At 52.9% G+C, this 18730-nt stretch overlaps 1 protein-coding gene across 4 annotated transcripts in view; it reads right to left on the reverse strand.

The window, feature by feature from the left end:
• Nucleotides 1-209: 209 nt before the first annotated feature.
• Nucleotides 210-18730, reverse strand: part of PIK3R6 (phosphoinositide-3-kinase regulatory subunit 6) — a 38135-nt gene continuing 19614 nt past the window's right edge. For all 4 annotated transcript variants that reach the window (XM_054222084.1, XM_054222087.1, XM_054222085.1 and 1 more), the window contains 16 exons: nt 16836-16904; nt 16226-16358; nt 14825-14894; nt 14261-14444; nt 13299-13446; nt 11995-12081; nt 11074-11530; nt 9987-10086; nt 9107-9229; nt 8489-8599; nt 6815-6905; nt 6036-6106; nt 5706-5796; nt 5156-5226; nt 3950-4062; nt 210-3189 (listed from right to left, as the gene is read on the reverse strand). In XM_054222084.1, the coding sequence (XP_054078059.1) occupies nt 3033-3189; nt 3950-4062; nt 5156-5226; nt 5706-5796; nt 6036-6106; nt 6815-6905; nt 8489-8599; nt 9107-9229; nt 9987-10086; nt 11074-11530; nt 11995-12081; nt 13299-13446; nt 14261-14444; nt 14825-14894; nt 16226-16358; nt 16836-16904 (2076 nt within the window). In that variant the 3' untranslated portion in view covers nt 210-3032. The remainder of the gene's footprint in view (nt 3190-3949; nt 4063-5155; nt 5227-5705; nt 5797-6035; nt 6107-6814; nt 6906-8488; nt 8600-9106; nt 9230-9986; nt 10087-11073; nt 11531-11994; nt 12082-13298; nt 13447-14260; nt 14445-14824; nt 14895-16225; nt 16359-16835; nt 16905-18730) is intronic.

An 18730-nucleotide genomic window follows, 5' to 3' on the forward strand; every position in this document is an offset into this window, starting at 1 on the left:
CATTTCTGCCCATCTCTTCACGAAAGGGCTCTTTGGCCATGAAATCTCTCTCTGTGTAACATAGCAGGTAGCCCCCAGGAGGGGAGGAGGCAACATCAGCCATAGAGGGCCAAATGACAGTGATGTCTTTCGATTCCTACCAGCTTATTCCCTAGCCACACGCAAACATAAAAAAACCCAAACAAACTGACAGTTTCTGCTGGGTTTTTTTTCTACTTTTTTTTATTAATTGGCGTTAAAAGGATTGCACCTTCTGATACAGATCATCTCTGACAGCTATACAAATAACTTATAATCCATCTACATCATTTACAACTGTACAGAGTAAGCTCTGGACACCGCAGACCATGCTCGAACCCAGCGTACGTCTCTTGGCTTTGTGAGCATTTGCCTTGCGTGTCAGGGTACACGAACACCCCAGTGAACCCCCGGGGAGGCAGAGGTGTGAAGAGCCGCTGGGCACCCCTTAAACCCCGTGTTACCCTACGCAGCGGCTCACAGAGGAAAACAGCTGGTGCAAGCAGGCGTTTCCTGACTTGTTTCTGAGCCTCCTGTCTAACTTCAGCTTCCTTCGGGGCCAAAATGCTTGCTGCCTAAGGCTGGCATTGGTGGGCATCGATAATTTTTTTATTTGTGAGCAAATGGAGGTGAAAAACAGGTACTGAGGAACCGAACACTGTTGCTGAGATCCTGCAGCTTTGTGACTCCTGTGACGGACATTAAGGCTCAGGGACTGTGCTTGGCTCAGCCGGGAGCGAGGGGCTACACCTGCCAGCAGGCCAAGGTAGCTTCCTTAGGAAATGGCCTTGTTGCTGTTGCCCAACATGATCTTTCGACTGTTGGTGCTGGTTTGGGATTAGGTATTTCTTGGGACCTGGAGGCTTTTTACAATGCTAAATAACCCATCACCGGCCGACAGCTCCGGAGCTGCTCTGCCCCCAGTAGTGTATTTCAGCGGTTGTTTTGGACTGCACAGTACGTTCAAAGTGAGAGGGAATATACCTTTAGCTTGGGAACAGGAAGCGGCAATGGCTGCTGTGCCAGGTGACAGTGCATGACAGCAGCAGGAATATGGAAGCTCTGTGCTTGTTGGCAAAGAGAGGGACCAGGGAAGCCTGAGGGTTGAACCCCTAAAGCCTCGTGCACGTGCCAAGAAATGCAAGGAAGATTTCCATGGGGCCTAACCAGCCAAGACAACCCCACAGGCTCAGAGCAGTTCTGCGGAAGGGAAAGTCCTCTCCAGTATCTCAGACTGGGATATCTGGGAGGTGAGCTCCTTGTTCCAGGTGTGGGTGGTTAAACAGAAGTGACTTTCCAGAGGTGCAGCTCCCCAGGGCCGGGCAGACCTGGCACGGACAGGACAGGGGTGGTTTTGTCCCCAGCCATCAGGGCTAACACAGGGGTTTTGCCACTGCCACTGCAGCTGAGTCAGCATCACCCAGTAGCACAGAGCTGGCTCCAAGGTCTCCCCACCAGTGACAGCCAGAGATGACTGGGAATAGTTGCTATGCACATATACAAAGCTGAAGGACACTTTCTTTGGACTGCTGATCCAAGCAAGCACCCCTGAGCGAAGACAACCCAGGTAACGAGCTGTCTGGGAGCCGAGAGAATAAAAAAATGATAGTGTCATCGAAGGAATGCCCCCAAATCCCCTTCAACATGAATTTAGGGAAGGCTCCCTGGACACACCCCAGAAACCACAGAACACATTCAGAAAGTCAATAAATACACACCATGTTGCTTCCATTATTTCAGTCGGCCACAAGCTGGAATGAAGACGGGTCCTCCTACATGGTCATCCTTAACACGGGGTTAGTCTGAGCCTGGGTGGAAGCAGGAGCTGGGCTGTCGCTGCTCAGCCTGGCCCATCTGCAAACCAGGGGAGGGTTTCTACACTGTGGTAGCAGCAGAAGAAAGGAACGGAAAAGTCTTGCAGGCATCTTGTCCATCCGCCATTCCCAGGAGCGCTACTCCGCTCTTCCACATCTCTTACCCGCACAGCAGACGCAGACCAAACCAGGACTGCAAGGTAGGCTGGGATGCAGAGGGATTGCTGGATGACCTCATGGAGGAGGTCCGCTGCTGCTGGGGTTGCAGGTGGTTGTTCCTGGGATGTACAGCTGGAGGAATGCAACCAGTGCACGTGAGGTTCCGGACCAGATGTGGAGAGGCCATGTAGCAAAGCCCCAGTGAAATCCCAGGTGGACTCAAAGGTACAGCTCAGATGACAAAGAGCTGTTGTGCAGCCTCCGTTGTCTGCTCACAGGTTTCTTCTTCAAGCAGATCTATGCCATTCGCAGCCGAGCACATCCCACAGCACTGCCTAGGCAGCCTGAGCTGTTCTTGCCCTTTTCGTCACTGCCAAATATTGCACCGCATGTCCCACGTCCCTGTTTCACACCATTCATCGTTACTTTGTGCGAACCCTTTGGAACAACAGTGGGTTTTCCACTGACTTCCGCAGAAGCTGCGTTAAACACACATGCTGTCCTGGTTGTGGCCAGGCTTACAGTGAGGTTTCCTAAATCACTCAGGGGAATAATTGCTGGTTTGCTCAAATACATCACCCTGTGCCAGAATGAAGAGTTTGCTGTGCAGCACCCAGTGCAACAGGCCCTGATCCCCTGCCGGGCTGTGAGACATCGCCATAATAAATATTACTACTGCTAGCAACTGCTCTGCGACCCACAAGCACAGCAAGCACCAGTGCCTCAGCTGTATTTCCCCCAGTCTTCCTGAAACGAAGAAGCTCAAAGGTTTTCCCTGACTTGTGCAAAAGGTTAAAACTCAGTTCTTCGGCAACGCCCTGCCCCTTGGCAGGGGAGGTTGGCTGTGGTCATCGCTGTCATTCAGCACATTCAGCAGGGCACAGCTGTCCTCCCTGAGCCCTATCCACCTCTGCTGTTGCAGCTTTGTACACCACTACCATTGTAAAACCATTGTTGGTGGCTATTAGTGTGTTTTCTTTTTCCACCTTCTCTGTGATGACCCAATGTTACATCTCTCGCACCAGCTTTTTCTCATTTTCTTCACTGGATGACGCCTGCAAAAGTGTTGATGGGCAACAACAGGGACTTGGGCATGTATTTCACAAGCCCCACATCTTCTGTTTCATGCAGGCTGAATTTCATTGTCCTTGTCTTTTGCAAGCAGTAGCTGGGCTCTAGGCAAGGAGACACTTCCATGCTGCAAGAGCACAAGAACATATTTACTGCATGTGCAAATCTGCCCTTGAGGGCCAGAGCCTGAACTCAGACTAAACATCAGGTCTCTCCACTGACTGCTGAGGGTGGGCTGTCACATTGAGATGAGGAGCTGCTTTTATGCTTTTTCAACTGGTTTTGGCTGGAAAGATGAGCTGATGTGTATTAGTGTTTGACCACAAAACCAGTGTCCTTAGCCTGGCTCAATTCGATTCTCAGAAATTCACATTTTATGTATATTCCACGTGGTCCATGGACCATGACCCACCTGTCTGTCTGCTTCCAACACATCATATGTCACTGCAGCAACTATAGGCACATTGATCCCTGCTATTTTCACAGAGCTGAATTCTCTCCTTCTACCTTCATATGCTTGAGACACTCTGCTGAGGAATGCAGTCAGTGAGAGGTCATCAGCTCCACAATATAATTAAGGAGATCGAAGAGCTCAGTTTTTCCCTGGAGGTATCTATCCTTCTACTGTCCTAATGACAGCAGCTTTCTTAAAATGGAAGAACTGTTTTGTTTCTCACACCATCACCCAAAACCACAAAGGTAGGAGAGCACCACTCTGCCCTGCTTTCCCTGGAGAAGCAATGTATTTGCCCATGGGTCTTTTGTCACGTAGAGGATCAGGACTACGACTCCCTAGGAAAGAGCTCTGCCACCTTGGGAGCCCTTCCAGGGAGGGATGCAAGGTCACCGGCAAGACGTGCAGAGCCTGGCACGTGTGGCATTCTCACCTGATCACGTTCCTGTAGGCTCTTCTGCTGTCCTTGTCCAGACACACCATGAAGGGTCTCTGCTCTGTGCTCCTGATTTTGATACTGCGTGTTTTCAACCTGTTGGCCACTGCCTGGATTGAGAGAGGAGGAAGAGCCCAGTGAGTGACTCGCTTCCCCTCCCTTGGCTGTGCGGTGATGGCGGGTGTGCACGTACTGGGTATGAAAGGGACCGATGATGACATTTCTCTTTTTATTTTTATTTTTAACCTCAGATGTGACACAAGGTGAATTCATTAGGAGGGAAGTGTCTGTCTTGTCTCCTTTTTCTGTAATCACAACCTGGTCAAATTTTGCAAGGGCAAACTTTCAAAACTGGCAATGCTTGCACAGGTCGCAGCGTTGGGGATGTCTGATATGGGGCATGGTCTGTTCTCCAGGGCCATGGTGTACCGTGGTGGGCAGTGTGGCCTAAAATACCTTGGTGTTTCTGAAAGCCAGGTGAAAATAAGCAAAAGCGTGCTGGCTAGCTAAAAATACCAGCTGAGAAATTGGAGGCTCCAGGGCTCAAATGACCAAGGCACAATAATACTTAATGCCACCCAAACCGCAGTGACACACTACCACGGGGCAGCGTGTCCTCTGGGGTCTACTTGAGCTCTCATGTAAAACAAAAAGGACAGGAGTCCAAGTTTTCAGTCTCATCTCTTGCATATCCATCTTTCTGAGTTGGTAATCAGATTCATTGAAGTTCCTGCTTCTCGTTTATGCGTTGTTAAAATATTTCTGCAGTGGCCTCTATTGTCGTGAGCTCTGTGGGGATTAACTCATGGGGTCTGGGGAGGGCACTGCAGCTGGAGGTGTAGAGCTAATGAAGTTGATCGCAAAACTACAGACCCTCTCCTGTACCCAGGTGGAGCCACGATGACTAGGGCTAAGCCTTATTTCTCCGGTTCTTCCCTGGGGTCACAGCATCAGCCCAGCTGCAGGGTGTCCTGAGACAGGATTCGATGTGGCATTGAGCAGCAGGGATGGCATCTGGGGCTTTGGCTCAAAAATCTAGACTTTGCCATAGAAAGTAATTGCAAAACACTCTCTGAGCAGGGTGGCCCCAGAGCCTTCTCCTCCTTCTCCTCCTCACAGAGTGTTTCGCCTTTCACCCTTGTTGTAGGGATTTCCACATATTGGCCGGCCCCTCCAGGGCTGTGACCACCCACAGCTACTTACTGAGAAGGACCGTCCCGACAAGTTGTTGATCCTAATGATTTCAGTGATGTTCACATTCAGACACACCAGGTCTGCAACAGAAGCAGGGGGTTAGCCTTAGACCATGGCACGATCTCAGCTCAGCTTTGAGTGGGGCTGGTGTAGATCCCACACTTGGGTGCACTGCCAGAGGTCCATGGGATCAGCAGAAAAGGACTCTAGCAAGCTCCATGGGTAAGGGTTTGTGTGGGATCATGCTCAGGGCTCAGGCTGGAAACCTCACAGGCTATGCTAAGGGCAAGGTAAAAGGGGAAGGCTGCAACAAGAGGAAGAAGTCGCCAAATCTAGATTACGGTTATGCTGAATCCCACGTTACAGGGAGCCCCAGGCACATCATTCACAAGAAAGCATACAACCACAGCCTGTGGTGACACCAATATATGCACGTCACTGATTCAACCCCCACAGCCCACGCACAATTGACACTATGTACTGTGGTCGGATTTACTCTATCAAGCACCAGAAAACTCAGCAAACCCTCTTCATGTAGTTCCAAGCAGGAGAAACCCACCTTCAGCCTCATCAGAAGGGATGGCTTTCATCACCAGACCTGTGGAACGCAGTGACATTGCTATCTCCTTCGCCCGGTCACTCACCACAACCTGCAGGAAAGGCTCTGTTAATTCACCCTGGCAGGGAGGTTAGACATGGAGAGGTTTGGGGGCAGTTTTTCACAAAGGCAGGGTTAGCTAACAGGCTTTTAAAGTTCATCACCACCTCTCTGTCCTGGAGTGCAATTCCAGAGGAATGGAGGAGCCAGAGCACTCCTTTTGGGAGATCTGTGTTGTGATGGAGGTCCCTGTGAGCGGAGACATTTTGGGCTGCTGAGAGCCCCACTTACCTTTCTGTATGTTACTGTGAGATCTATGCCAGGGCCATCCGGGGTGGTTTTCTTCTTGTTCGTGTTTAGCTCTGCAAGGAGGGAACCGGGTAGGATTGAGGTTTCACTCATCCCACCTGTCTGTGGTCAAGAGAGGGGTCCTCCCATGGGATGAGCTACCCCCTCTGTCACACAGCCCTTGTGGTTTGGCAGACTGGCCCTTCTCTCCTTGCCTATGGGAGCTGAGGGTCTGTGAACTTAACAGGTCTGGTGGGATGGATGCATTTGAGGTTCTGTGCCCAACCACAATGGCAAACATCCATTGGATTGGACACCAGGGTGCACTGATGGAAGGGCTGGATGTGACCTCTGTAAGAGTCCAGCCTTCAAGCACCCTTGTCCCATCATTGGCAACTCAAGGAAGCAGAATTTCTAGTAGGGAAAACATCTGGCAATGGGAACGGCTGTAAAGCCCAGCTTGTTTCCTCAACAAAAATATGATGTTGGTTCAAATTCAGAGGGTCATGGAGCTAACCAAGGGCACAGTCTACAAGAGCTGGTTGAGACCAGGAGCCAGCGACCACAAGGTCTTTCATTTAGCCTGGTGGCATGCGCGCGAGAGGGAGATGGAGGTGTTTGGGGAGGCCTTCTGCTCATCAGGGAACAAGGGATAGTGCCCCATGGCATGGCCTTGATGGCTGCAGGCTAAGGGACAGGGCGAGAGGGAACTGGGGCCAGCAGGACCCCTGCCCAGGATGGCAGCTCCTGCTGCAGGGCTCATCTTGGGGACATGCACACACCTCTGTGGGGGTTGCTCTCCTGCACCTGGGTGCGCAGCTCCGTGAGAAACACATCCTCGGCCGGCTCCTGCGCTGGGTCATTGAAGAAAATCTGAAAGAGAGGAAAATCTCTAAGAAACAGCTCCTCCTCAGTCACCCTGTGATGTCACACTGGGCTTGTGACATCAAAAGGTTCTCCAGAGCACCCCAGTGTGACATCATCAAAGGGAATCTATGACCTCATCATGGCAGCCAGGGGGCCTGTGGGGTGGAGACGACCACTTTTGCTCTGCTTTCTGAAGCGCAGGAGCATGGCAAACCTTGCCAGGAGTGCGGAGGGCCCAGCCAGCAGAGCCACGGGCAGTGTCCCCTGCCACTGGGTGTCACTGCGCCCTCACAGATGAGTCTGTTCCCAGCCATCCACCCAGGGACAACCCAGGTGGAGGGGAGCAGCTCCCCGGGCCTGACTGCAGACGCTGGCTTAGCTTCAAGGCTAAGCTAATTTCTCCCTGATACACCTAAATCGACTGGTCACTTCAGACGTATTCGTTTTCTTTTCATGGGCTTGTTTTGGGCAGAATATGAATATAAGGGCCTGGGGAGCCTCTCCTAGCCCTACGTCCAGCTCCCATGGGACTTGACCGTAACTTCCAGGAAAACTCTCTGCAACCAAAGAGGAACAGTGTGGTCTTAACCAAAAAGGCAAACCAGGCGTAGTGTTTCCAGATGAAGCAGCATCACACCCTGTATGACAGCAGGGTAGGTTAGGTGCCTCTATCTGAAAACCACATCTGGACGCAGTTCCTCTTCCCCTTGCTTGAGTCACCCACTCCCTCGCTTGCTTTTGATTTTTGTCTTGGAGGAGAAATGAGTGGAATAAAAATTCACCAAAACCCCCAAATCTCCAGCCCCACAAGCTGAGGACCAGCTGCTTCAAGTGTTTGTGAGCTACTTGTTATTAATTCAAGTCCTGGTGGTGCTCTACCAGTAATTGCCAAAGCTCTTTCAGCTCTTTGCAAGCCACCTGTCAGTTTGCTCATGTCATAGCTGCTCCTTTGCTGCAATAGGTTGCCACGTTGGCTATGGGTAGATTAAAAGGAGATGTGTGCATCAGTACCACCCTAAGCTTTGACAGGGGAAAACTGCCAGAGAAGCAGATGGGGGGGTTGATGTTACACCACCAAATACAGTAGTTCTTTGCTCTCGTATCAAATGCTAGGTCTCACTGTGATGCCATTTCAGAGAAAAGCTGGCAGGAAATAAATAAAATGGTGTTTCAGGAAGCCTTGCAAAGCCCCTGCAAGGTACAGGATGGTTTTGGCAAAGCCACTCCGTAAACTCCTGTTTGCTCACAGCATCTAAAGCAGCAGGAGGTGCCAGAGCTCCTGAGCAAACCCAAGTCCAGCAGAGCTGGAAATCTGTGTCCTTACGGGCCAATTTCAAGGTTCACTTTGCTGACCTGGGTGATCCTGAAATAGCCTTCCTGGGATCATTGGCTCTGGCTGAGCTGTGCTACGGGGAGTTGCTAGACCCGGGAGCCTGGCAAGGAGGGAGCGAGCTGGGGAGTACGGAGATCCAGGCTCAGATGTCTGCCGAAAGCCCCCAGACCCTGTTGACTTTGCACGACTTTGCCAGCAGTGGGGCTCTGCAAGTCCTTTCAGGGCCACCCAAAGACACAAGAGATGTGGCACCCACCTTCACGGCGTAGACCTGGAAGCAGACGGGCTGGACGCCCATGCGGACGTAGTACGCGATCACATCAGCGATGAACAGATCAGTCACAAGATGTTTGCTCGGAGAGGAAGGCTGTGGGGGGCAAATCACATCATGGATCAGCCACAGTCACTTCTCAAAAATGCTGCCACTAACCCCCATGCCTTCCTAGATAAATAATGACCTGTCTCCCGGGGCAGCGCCATGCTGCTCTGCCATGAGTAGTCAAAGCGAACAGGAGAAGCGAAGGCTTGCGCCCACCTACCAGCCTTTTTTGTAGGCTATCGATGGTGGCTCAAACTGCCAGGAAATGAGAGCTGGGGGTATTTCAGCAAATGTCTCATTTACATTTTCTTTCTTGAAATCTGCCATTTCCTGTCCCTCAGCCAAAAAACCCCATTGTAGCAAATAGGTCTTGTGGGCTGGGGCAGTGTCAGCTGTATGTACCTTCCCAGCTGCCAGCCCCGGGGAGGGTTTGCAGGGAGAAAACCTCTCTCTGGGTGACAGAGGAGCCCTGCAGGGCACAAGCTCGTCCTCAGGTACCGCAGGCGTGTTTGGGGAACGGGCCAGGCTGGGATGGTGGGAAGGTTTCCCTCGTACCATGGTGGCCAGCTTGGGAATCATGTGGCAGAGCGTGTTGATGTTGCTCTCGTACCACGGGTCGGCTCTGCCCAGGTACCTGGCCACCTCACAGAGCTCTTCTTGGCCGGTGACAGCGTGGTCCTGTGGGAGAAACACACAGCTCAGAGTACGATTACGGCTCAAAATACCTGGAGCCGTAGAGGAGGCAGAGAGAGCCGGGGCAGAAATGTCCCATGAGTCCCATCCTTCCACCTTCCCTGCTTGGTCCAGAGAAGATGGCAAAACATTTCTTGCAGCACTCACTTAGCAGGTGCTCAAGACCAAGTGAAGAATAAAAAGAAGAAATATTCATTTTTGTAATGGCACATTTGTCAGGATTGACAGCCAACTCTGGGCCAGCTTAAAACATTGTGAGAAGTGCAACTGTTTATTTATCGCTGTCTGGAGGCTGTCAGAAGGGAAGAGATTTGCCCGAGATAAACTGCAAGGTAGTGAGTTGCGGAACTAAAACTGGGGCCATGACCAAGCAGGCAAAGCCTTCAGTAAGGGGCGGCCGCTTCCCCTAAGCATTTGGGAGGTGAGAAAAACATCAGTCCTTTGCTAAAGCTCCCTCGATCCTCCTATAGCTGGGGCACAGCAGCAAAACAGAATGCCATTTCCAGGCTGTCAGTTATCACCCCTCCGGGAGGTTGGAGCAGCCTGAATGTCTCTGGAGCTGATGGATTCCTGAAGTCAGTCTGCAAACTGAGCCCAGCCCTGTCCTGGCTCCCCTCCTCCTGCTTCTAGGAACTAGTCATTAATGGATATGAATTCCTGTAAATAACAGGAATTCCTCCAAAAACACCGTCAGCCGCTGGCAGCCGGCGCTAGTGCCCGGAGCTGCTGAACCCAAACTCACCGCAACGGTCAAGGTGTTTGGCTGCCCTGTCACAACTGGGATGTAGTAGAACTGCAGGTTCAGCCTAGGAGTCAGGAAAACTCGCCGTGTTTCTCGTTTTCTTGAAATGGAAGAATAAATAGCCGTGTCACAAGGGGAAGGTGGAGGAAAAAGAGCTCTTGGCCAAGGCTGGGCAGTGCCAGGAGACCACAGCTGCTCTGCGACAGGAGCGCATGCCCTCCTCGCACGCCTCCTTTGCCCAGTGTGACGGGATGGCAGTAATGGCCCAGGGTTCCCAAATCTGGCAAGGGGGCACAACAGGGGCAAGGGACATCGTGCAGGCGGGCTCTCAGCTGAGACCAGCGGTCCCCTCCGCACCCAGCTCTGCTTCCCCGGCTGCTGCACCACGACCCAGACCCACCCCATGTTGGTCTCCTGGCTGGGCAGCTTGAAAACAGCTTTTCTTTAGGATTTTTCCCTTTTGCATAGGAAAGCATCTTGCCTCGTTTATTATTCATTAAGCCCATTCCATGGACAGAAGGGAAAAACTCCCTGTGTGCATTGTTTGGGCCAACAGAGCCAAATGATACCGTGCAGCCAGTGAAGTCAGATGCATTTGGGTGCAAAACAACTTCGGTCATAGAATAGAATCATAGAATCATAGAATGTGTTGGGTTGGAAGGGACCTCTCAAGGCCATCTAGTCCAACCCCCCTGCAGTCAGCAGGGACATCTTCAACTGGATCAGGTTGCTCAGAGCCTCATCAAGCCTGGCCTTGAATGTCTCCAGGGATGGGGCCTCCCCCACCTCTCTGGGCAACCTGGGCCAGGGTCTCACCACCCTCAGTGGAAAAAACTTCTGCCTGATGTCTCATCTAAACCCGCCCTGCTCTAGTTTAAACCATTGCCCCTCGTCCTATGGCTACATGCCCTTGCAAACAGCCCCTCCCCATGGGACATTGTAGTGTCCCACCCTGTCTGAGGTACCACTGGAGCCCAACCCCATCCCCAGCCATTCTGGCTGCATCAGCAGGCTGAAGAGCAAGCCCTCACCCTGCCCTCCCTTTCCCCAAGCGCCCAGGGCCAAAGAGGCTGTGGCCACCAGTTACCTCAAAGAGTGGTAGGCTTGGGCCAGGCGCCCCAGGATCCGGTCGTCCCCCAGCAGCACGATGCGGGCAGTGTGGAGCCTCTGGAGTGGGGCTGCAGGCTCTGGGAGGACGCTCACTCTCTTCTGTGACTTTGCCGGGGACTTTGCCCCAGCACTGTTGCAGCCAGCCTGCAGGAAGGCCACGCTTTCTAGCGGTGACAGTTTTTTTTTAATGCCACCCTTCCTGTGGAGCCGGGATTGCTCTGTCTCGGCACTGCAAGGGGCGAAGGGCTCCTCGGCTGCCGCGGGCAGGTCTCGCTCGATGCCGCTGTCGGTGGAAAGCACGGAGAAGCGGGTCTGCTCGCAGTACTCGCAGTCCGAAATGATGTCCTGGATCTCAAAGTTGTCCAGGTCCTGGCTTAGGCAGTTGGGCTCACAGCTCTGCGACAGCGGGCGGATGAACAGCACCAGTTCCTTCCCTGTGGGCAGAAGGGAGCTCGAGGAGGGAAATACAACCAAACCCCGGCTGAGCCCTAGTCCTGCCCTGGCTCCCCTCTTCTCATGCAAACTGGAGGGTCAAGATCTCCACCAGAGGGTCCAAGAGGAGTCAGTCTTTCAGTCCCATTTCACATTGCACAATGAAGAGAGCTCAGTTTGAGTATCACTCAAATCAGGCACTTTGGGTGCATCCTGATGCAGCCTGTCCCACAGGGTTCCCCCCCTCATCTCCTTCACCCCTCTTCCCCCCTCATCGCCTGACCTGACCCCGACACCCCACAAGAAGGAAGGCTGGTGCAGTCAGCACGAGCCTCCACAAGATTGGCCCTTGGGCAAGTGTTATGAAACTCACAGCCCAAGAATCAGGGCTAAATGGCATGTTTTGTGCAGGCTTCCCAGCCTCAGGTACCATCCGAACTCGTCACAGCCCCCCCAGGGCACTCACAGAGCTGGTCTTCTTCTGTCCAGAGGTGAAAGCTGATGTTGGGGTTGGGCAGAGGGGTACCTTGCAGCCCTCCCAAGGAAGCATCGCCTGGGGGAAACAAGGATGCTTGTGACACATGGGAGCAGACAGTTTTCCTGCACCCCGACCAGTGCTGTGCTTCAGACACAGGCTGAGAGAGCCTGTGCCAACCCCAAGGGATCTCCCACCCTGGTCGCCTTCTGGACAGACCTGAGACTGTAACCACAGACCTCTACTCTCACCAATTGAGCCATGAAAAGGTTCCTACACCATCAGTGAAAGGGCGGAACAAAGATGGGGAAGCAGTCACAGGCAAGTGAAGGACCTTGCTCTGCTGCAGACAGCAGAGGGATTGCAAAATAAATAAAACATTCTTTGAGCACTGGGCCTTCAATGCTCATGGCAGGACCTCCCCTTGGCGATCTCAGCTGAGATGAAGGAGAGCTCTCTGCCACCACCATCGCTGGCTATTTTTAACCCATTATGGCTCGGGGAGAAGCAGCGTGACAATTGAATAGCTCCCTGCCACCTTTTGGTGGAGTGGTGGTCCAATGGAGTGGAGATGGTCCCACTCCTTTCCCTCCACCACTGTCTGCTCCTGACCATATCTTGCACTGGGACAGTCTCCATCTCTTTCTGGGGATGGCATTGGGATGCAGGGACCTTCCACCTGGAGCAAGAGGGAAGCATGATCCCCATTTCCCTCTGGTCTTCCCCAGATTTGTGTAAGGAGCTGCGATGGGTGGGGACTATAGTCCATGTAGCCCCGATGGCACCAGGCTGGAATAGAGCACTGCCAGGGATGGAAGGAGATGGCAGTACCACTGTCCACCACAGCAGTGCAAGGAGGTTTCAGGGAGTGGTGCACAGTGTCTCCCCAGTCTAGGCCATGGCAAGATGTGTCTTACACCAGCAGAGCACTGGAGAGTCTGTCCAACCTCCCGTGGTTGAACAATGAAGATGAACAACTAGGGCACCCTTTGCAAACAATGGAGACGTGTCTCTAGGCCTCAGGGCAGCTGAATTAGCAGCAGAGATTGCGACGGTCCCTTTCCTCAGGTGGCAAATCTGCCTTCTACTGCCACGTGCCGTTTGGCATCATGGACATCAGGTCACTGCAAGGAGCCAGGCTGCAGGGACCTGATCCCGGGGATGGATGCTGCTGAAGTGGAGGCAGAGGGGAGGTGGGGATGGACAGCTATGGGAGGGCAATGGTGAGGACACGGCAGGGACCTGCCAGCTTCATGGCTCCCTTCACCCACCATGATGGCTGGCCTGGAGCTCACCTGCTTGCAAGGTGCTGAGGATGGCGTGGTAAATCTCCTCCAGCCTCGCTGCATGCTGGTTGCGGTCTGCGCTCGCCTCGTGTCCTGCACACTCCACTGCCGCCACCACTTGCCGGAACCAGTGCTCAATGTCGCTCGTGGGCATGTCCTGTCATGAGGAGCAGCTATTAGCACCCGGAGGCGTGAAAAGAAGAGATGCTCCAGGGGCATGGCCGCGGGAGGGGACAGAAAGAGGGCAAATGACTCCTGCAAAAATTACTGTTTCACAGCAGAGGACACAAATGTCCTCCTGTGCCCGGGGAAGGCTGGAGGAGGAGAGCTGCTGGCTGTGCTCTTTGCTTAGACTTTTTTCTGGCAGGTTTGCAGCTGATGGGTGCTGTGCTCCCAGCTGCCACCAGCTCAGGGAGCCCGCAGCAGAGCTGGCAGCTCCAGTGACAGCTCAAGTGGAAGCTGGGGAGATAGGCACAGCAGACACACAAAGGCGTCCTCTTGCGTGGAGATTGCTGAGACCCCCTGCAAAGTCACCTATCTGAACCAGCTTTTTGTCTTACCGGGACACCACAGCTCCTTGGAGGAGGTCTGGGAGAAAACTGGTTGAAACATTTCTGCCGAGATGGTTTTGCAATGACTCATCGTGCCAAACCAGGGATCACAGAGGAGCCTGTATTTCAGCTGCAGAGCCCAGCTTTGCTGTGCAAAACTGAAAAATCAAACTGAAGATTCAAAACCTCTGGCTTTTGCTATAGCAACTCTTATTTTTGGAGAATTTTTTCCTTTAACACTAGCTCTACTTGTAGCCCGGCCTTGCAAGTAACTGGTGGGGCTACTGGAGATGGAAACCTGCAGTGAGGAGCTGAGGGGTCTCCCCACTTGCCAAAAATCCTTTCCCTGCTCTGACATGCCCAGCAAGAGCAGGACCACTGGAAAACCATACGGGATGCCGCAGAAGTGGTGCCAGTTACCTGGAGGCTTCTCTTTAAGCCGCTGACATCGCAGCCCTCGCCCAGGGACGCCTGCATGGCGTGGATGACCACATAGCACATGCACGCCCGGGGACTCTGGGACACCTGAGCTGCCTCTGTGTCGGTGACCAGTGCGTTGCAGATGGCTTCTGAGAGCAGCTCTGGATCGGCAAAGATGAAAATCCTGCATAGGGCGGGAAGACGGGAAAAGAGGGAGATGAGACGAGGACTCCCCGTTACTGACATCAGGGCTGGAGTAAGAAGATCAGATCTCCATTATCCCATGCAAAGAAAAAGGGCTGCTGCTGATATTCCCCTTCTCTGCCCTGTCTCCCTGCCCAGGGAGGCTCCCTGCCCCCAGGACCATGGAAATAAATTGAGACACATGGGAGGAATGTGCTCTCCCAACACAAAGCTCCCCCAGGACCATATGCTGCCATGTCGTTTATGTCCAAATCGTCTGTTCCATCCAAAGTTAATTCAGGGCACAGGAAAAGGATAGATTTCACTATGAGACTACAAAAGAAATACAAGTAACAGCACATTTGAAGAGGCGCTACTCACTTTTCCTGATAAGGGTACGGGTCGCTTTTAAGACTCTGTTCGGAAATGACCATTCTTTGGTACAATGTACCTAACGAATGCAAGAAGATAAACAGGCAGGAGTCAGAGCACGGGAAATAACAACACAACCCACCAGAGCAGCTCAGCGCTGCTCCCGGTTGTAGTGGCTGATGGTGGGTCTGCCAAGTCGGCAAACGCTCATTGCTGGAGAGATGATGTACAAGAGCCAAGATTCAGGCTCAGAGTTAAAAATAGTCAAGGACAAAGATAGACCACGCTACATAAAAAGAAAACCCCTTCTATTCAGGGACAATTTCCTGTATTTCCCTTCCTTTGTTTAGTGGATTATGAGCTTAGGAGTGGAGTCGGAAGCAGGAGGAAGGGCCCTACTCCCGGCCTCCATACCAGGGGCCGCAGCAGGGGACAGCATTTGGGTAGATGTGAAGAACACAATGCATTTCTGAATCGGAAGGGATGTACTTTACCCTCACCCAGCTGTAGGGTGGGGAAGATACGTCCACCCCGCATTGCTCGGGTGCAATCATCTTGTGAACCTTGTGGTGCTCCCAGAGAAACCCCGCTGGAGATCCCCATCTCTCCACACTGAATCATTGTTTTACCAGAAGTCAGGTGAGATAAAGGTGGACCTTGGAGCTCCAGACAAAGTGATACTGGGGAAGAGCGGTTGAAGTGATGGTGATGGGCTGAGACTACCGAGGACGGCACCCTCTCTCTGATTTCCCATCAGGTTTCTCATATTTTACTTCCACCTCACAAGGTGTCTGCACCTTGCACTGTTTTAGATTGCTTTTAAAGACTTTTACTAAAGAAGCCTTTACCAAGAAGAACTTTAATGAGCAACATAGAAAAAAGGAAAATAAGAGTTTTCCTCTGACTTGCTTTTTAAAAGGGAAAGATCTCTGGAGGAACTAACGCTGTTTTAGTGTCTAAAACATGAGAGACAGTAGTGGAGAGAGAGCCCATGCTGTCAGCCTGCAGCTCAATTTTAGATGGAGACCTCCGCAAAACTTACTGAGGTGTTCCGGCTGGAGCATAAGCACCCTGTTTCCCTTATAGACAGAGGGTGCATATACACCTGCCTTAGGTGGGCTGGACTTGACGCTGGTGATGCCACCACCTACATCAGGAGGACCACAAGGTTTTCCGCTAATAACTAAAGCTCAGCTGCATGAAATCAGGAGAGGAGAAGCCTCCTACCCAAATCCATCCCTAAGAGCCCCAGCGTTTGGCCACACCCCTGCGGAAATCCCTGCCATGGCTCACTGCATTAGGCAAAGACCAGCTCAGGTATGGAAACCCCCCAAAACCCCGGAATCATCGCCTCGAGGATCAAAGCCATTCACCCCGCCCTGCGCAGGCAGAGTGGAGAAGCCCTCATACCCGGTGCTGTCCTTTCCATCTTCAGCCTCATGGCATAGTCCAAACCGATGGTGCAGAAAGGCTTGGGCAGGGTGAGCAGCTTCTTACAGAAGTCATACACTCTGCTGCAGAGCTCGTCGGAGATGCAAGGAGCCTGGAGCGAGAAAGGGGCAAATAAGGAGATGCCGCAGGAGTGATCCCTAAGGGTGCTCTCCCCACCACAGACCCCAGGGTGGGAGGGCACAGAGCTACGCCAAATTCAACATGGATTTAAATGCAGTATATGAAGCAGAACCAGACCCTGGGATGGTTTGGAAACCTCCAGCAATACCCACTGAAGGGCTGTGGGCACACATTTTTGCCAGGTTGTGGCTTCCTCCACCATCAGGCGCTTAAACACCTCCAGAAAAGGGGGTCAGCTGGAAGGACCTGTCACTCTCATACACGTCACAGTGTCTCAGTCATCAGACATCACACTGGGAAACGCACGGTTGGGTCCATCTGTGGTAGTCCCAGGGCTTTACGGGGCAGGCACTGTGATATTTCAGCACAGGAAGAGGTGCTGAGTGACTTCAGGTTGGTCCCTCCGATCTCCCTGGAGCTTGTCCCAGCGAAGCCCATGGTAGGTTACCTTTATCAAGGTGTACATCAGCGTGTGCAGCAAGGGGATGATGTAATGTCTGAAGTCACCTCGCTCCGCCTGTGGGACCAAAAGGCACAGTCAGCGCAGGCAGCGCCTGGCAGGGGGCTGGGACTGGAGCCGGGGGCCACCGCAGACCCCGGGATGTGCTGGGTCCCGGCTGCTCGGTGGCTCAGGCACACAGGGTGAGCACACAGTGGCTCACCCCCAGCTCAAGGTGGGGTTTGGGGTCCCTCCACAGGCCATCAGGGTAGGCAGGATGTCCCCGGGGGAGAGAGGTCCTGCCTGGTGGGCATCCCATGCAAGCCAAGCCTTGGGGAAGGGGTATGGGGGCAGAGGGGTGGACCACGCTGCCGTGGCCACCACGACCTCGAAGGTCTGGAGGCTGTCGTAGGGAGGTGAAGGCTCTGGGAGCTGCTGCGGGAGCGTGGTTTGCACAGCGGGAGCTGCAGAGCACATTCACAGCAGTCACGGTGGGAGAGAGCGAGCAAAAGTTTCTAAGAGCGCATTGAGGAGCTCCTTTCTGTTGCAAAAAGTCATGTGAAAAATAAAAAAAAACGCTGGGAGCCCTCTGGAAAAAGCCTGTTTTACATTTGGTGGGTGCGGGACCAGAGTGGACAGGGAGGAGGGATGCTCCTGCATCCCCATCCTGGCCCATGGGAAGCCAGATGGATGCTCAAGCCAACACAGCCCTGGCCCCTCCGCGAAGCCTGGCTTCAACCGACAGCTCCAGCAACAGGAATGCCCCTGGATAAACCTGGGAAAGACATTTTCATCCCAAAGATATTTTCGGCAGCTTTCTTCAGGGCTGCTGGATCTGAGTTAAATGGAACTGATGGCAGCACAGCTTTAGAAACAATCAATAAAATGAACAATACTGAGTTGCTGAGACCAGCTGATATTTGCCCAGAGCCCTGTAGGAACTCAAGCGTGAAATTGCTAAATTATTATCTATGGTTGGTACTGCCTCTTCAGAGCTGCTGCAGTACCAGAGGAATAAAAAAATAAAATTTAAAAAAAAAAAGTGTCACTGATTTCCAAGAAGAGCTTCAGGGAGACAAAGGGAATTACAGACCGGGAGACCCGACATCCCTCCTGGGCAAGGAAAGCAAGAGTGATAACTGTTATAACGGGGAGGGAGTGACATGGCTTTTGCAGAGGGAAGCAGACCTCAAGCCTTCCGGGGGAATCCCTGCATCCATAGCCGAGGGCGATGCGGGTGTTCCTGTCTATCTGGATTTGCAAAAGCCGCTTGATAAGATCCCTCCCGGAGGCACTGAGGGAAGCTAAACTCTAAACTGCCATGGCGCGGGGAGGCAGCAAACGGCCTCGGAGGGGCTGAAAAGGCAGGAAACGGAGAATAGGAATAATGGATCAATGTTCACAGCACTGCGCTGCGCGCTCAGGGGTCTGTGCTGAGCTGACACTGACACGGGAGGGGACGGAGGGAGGTGACGGCCTCTGCAGAGGGTGCCTGGCCCCCGCGGGGCTGAGCGGCAGCGGGCAGGAGAACGCGGGAGCTGAGCGATGCCGGGCAAGGCGGCTCCATCCTTCCAGCTCAACAGGAGAAACGGCAAAGGGGCAGAGAAAATGGTACGGGGAGGTTTCTGCACAAAGGACGACTCGCAGGGGCCCTTCACCAGGGTGGGGAGGAGGAGGTGTGTGTGTAGGGGGGACACATGGGCTCTTCCTCCCTGCAGCGGAATGAGAGGGCGCTGGGTAAAATGAGGCAGGCTACTAAGAAAAGGTGTGACTTCTACACATGACATCTCATCAGACCACAAACGAGGTCGCACCAGGATGCTGAGGGTGCTAAAAGTTTACACAAAACCAGAAAACGACAAGACAAATCAATGAAACAAAAAATCCATGACAAGATTTCCGTC

Source organism: Rissa tridactyla, chromosome 15 (genome assembly GCF_028500815.1).
Source record: "Rissa tridactyla isolate bRisTri1 chromosome 15, bRisTri1.patW.cur.20221130, whole genome shotgun sequence".
Taxonomy (NCBI): domain Eukaryota; kingdom Metazoa; phylum Chordata; class Aves; order Charadriiformes; family Laridae; genus Rissa; species Rissa tridactyla.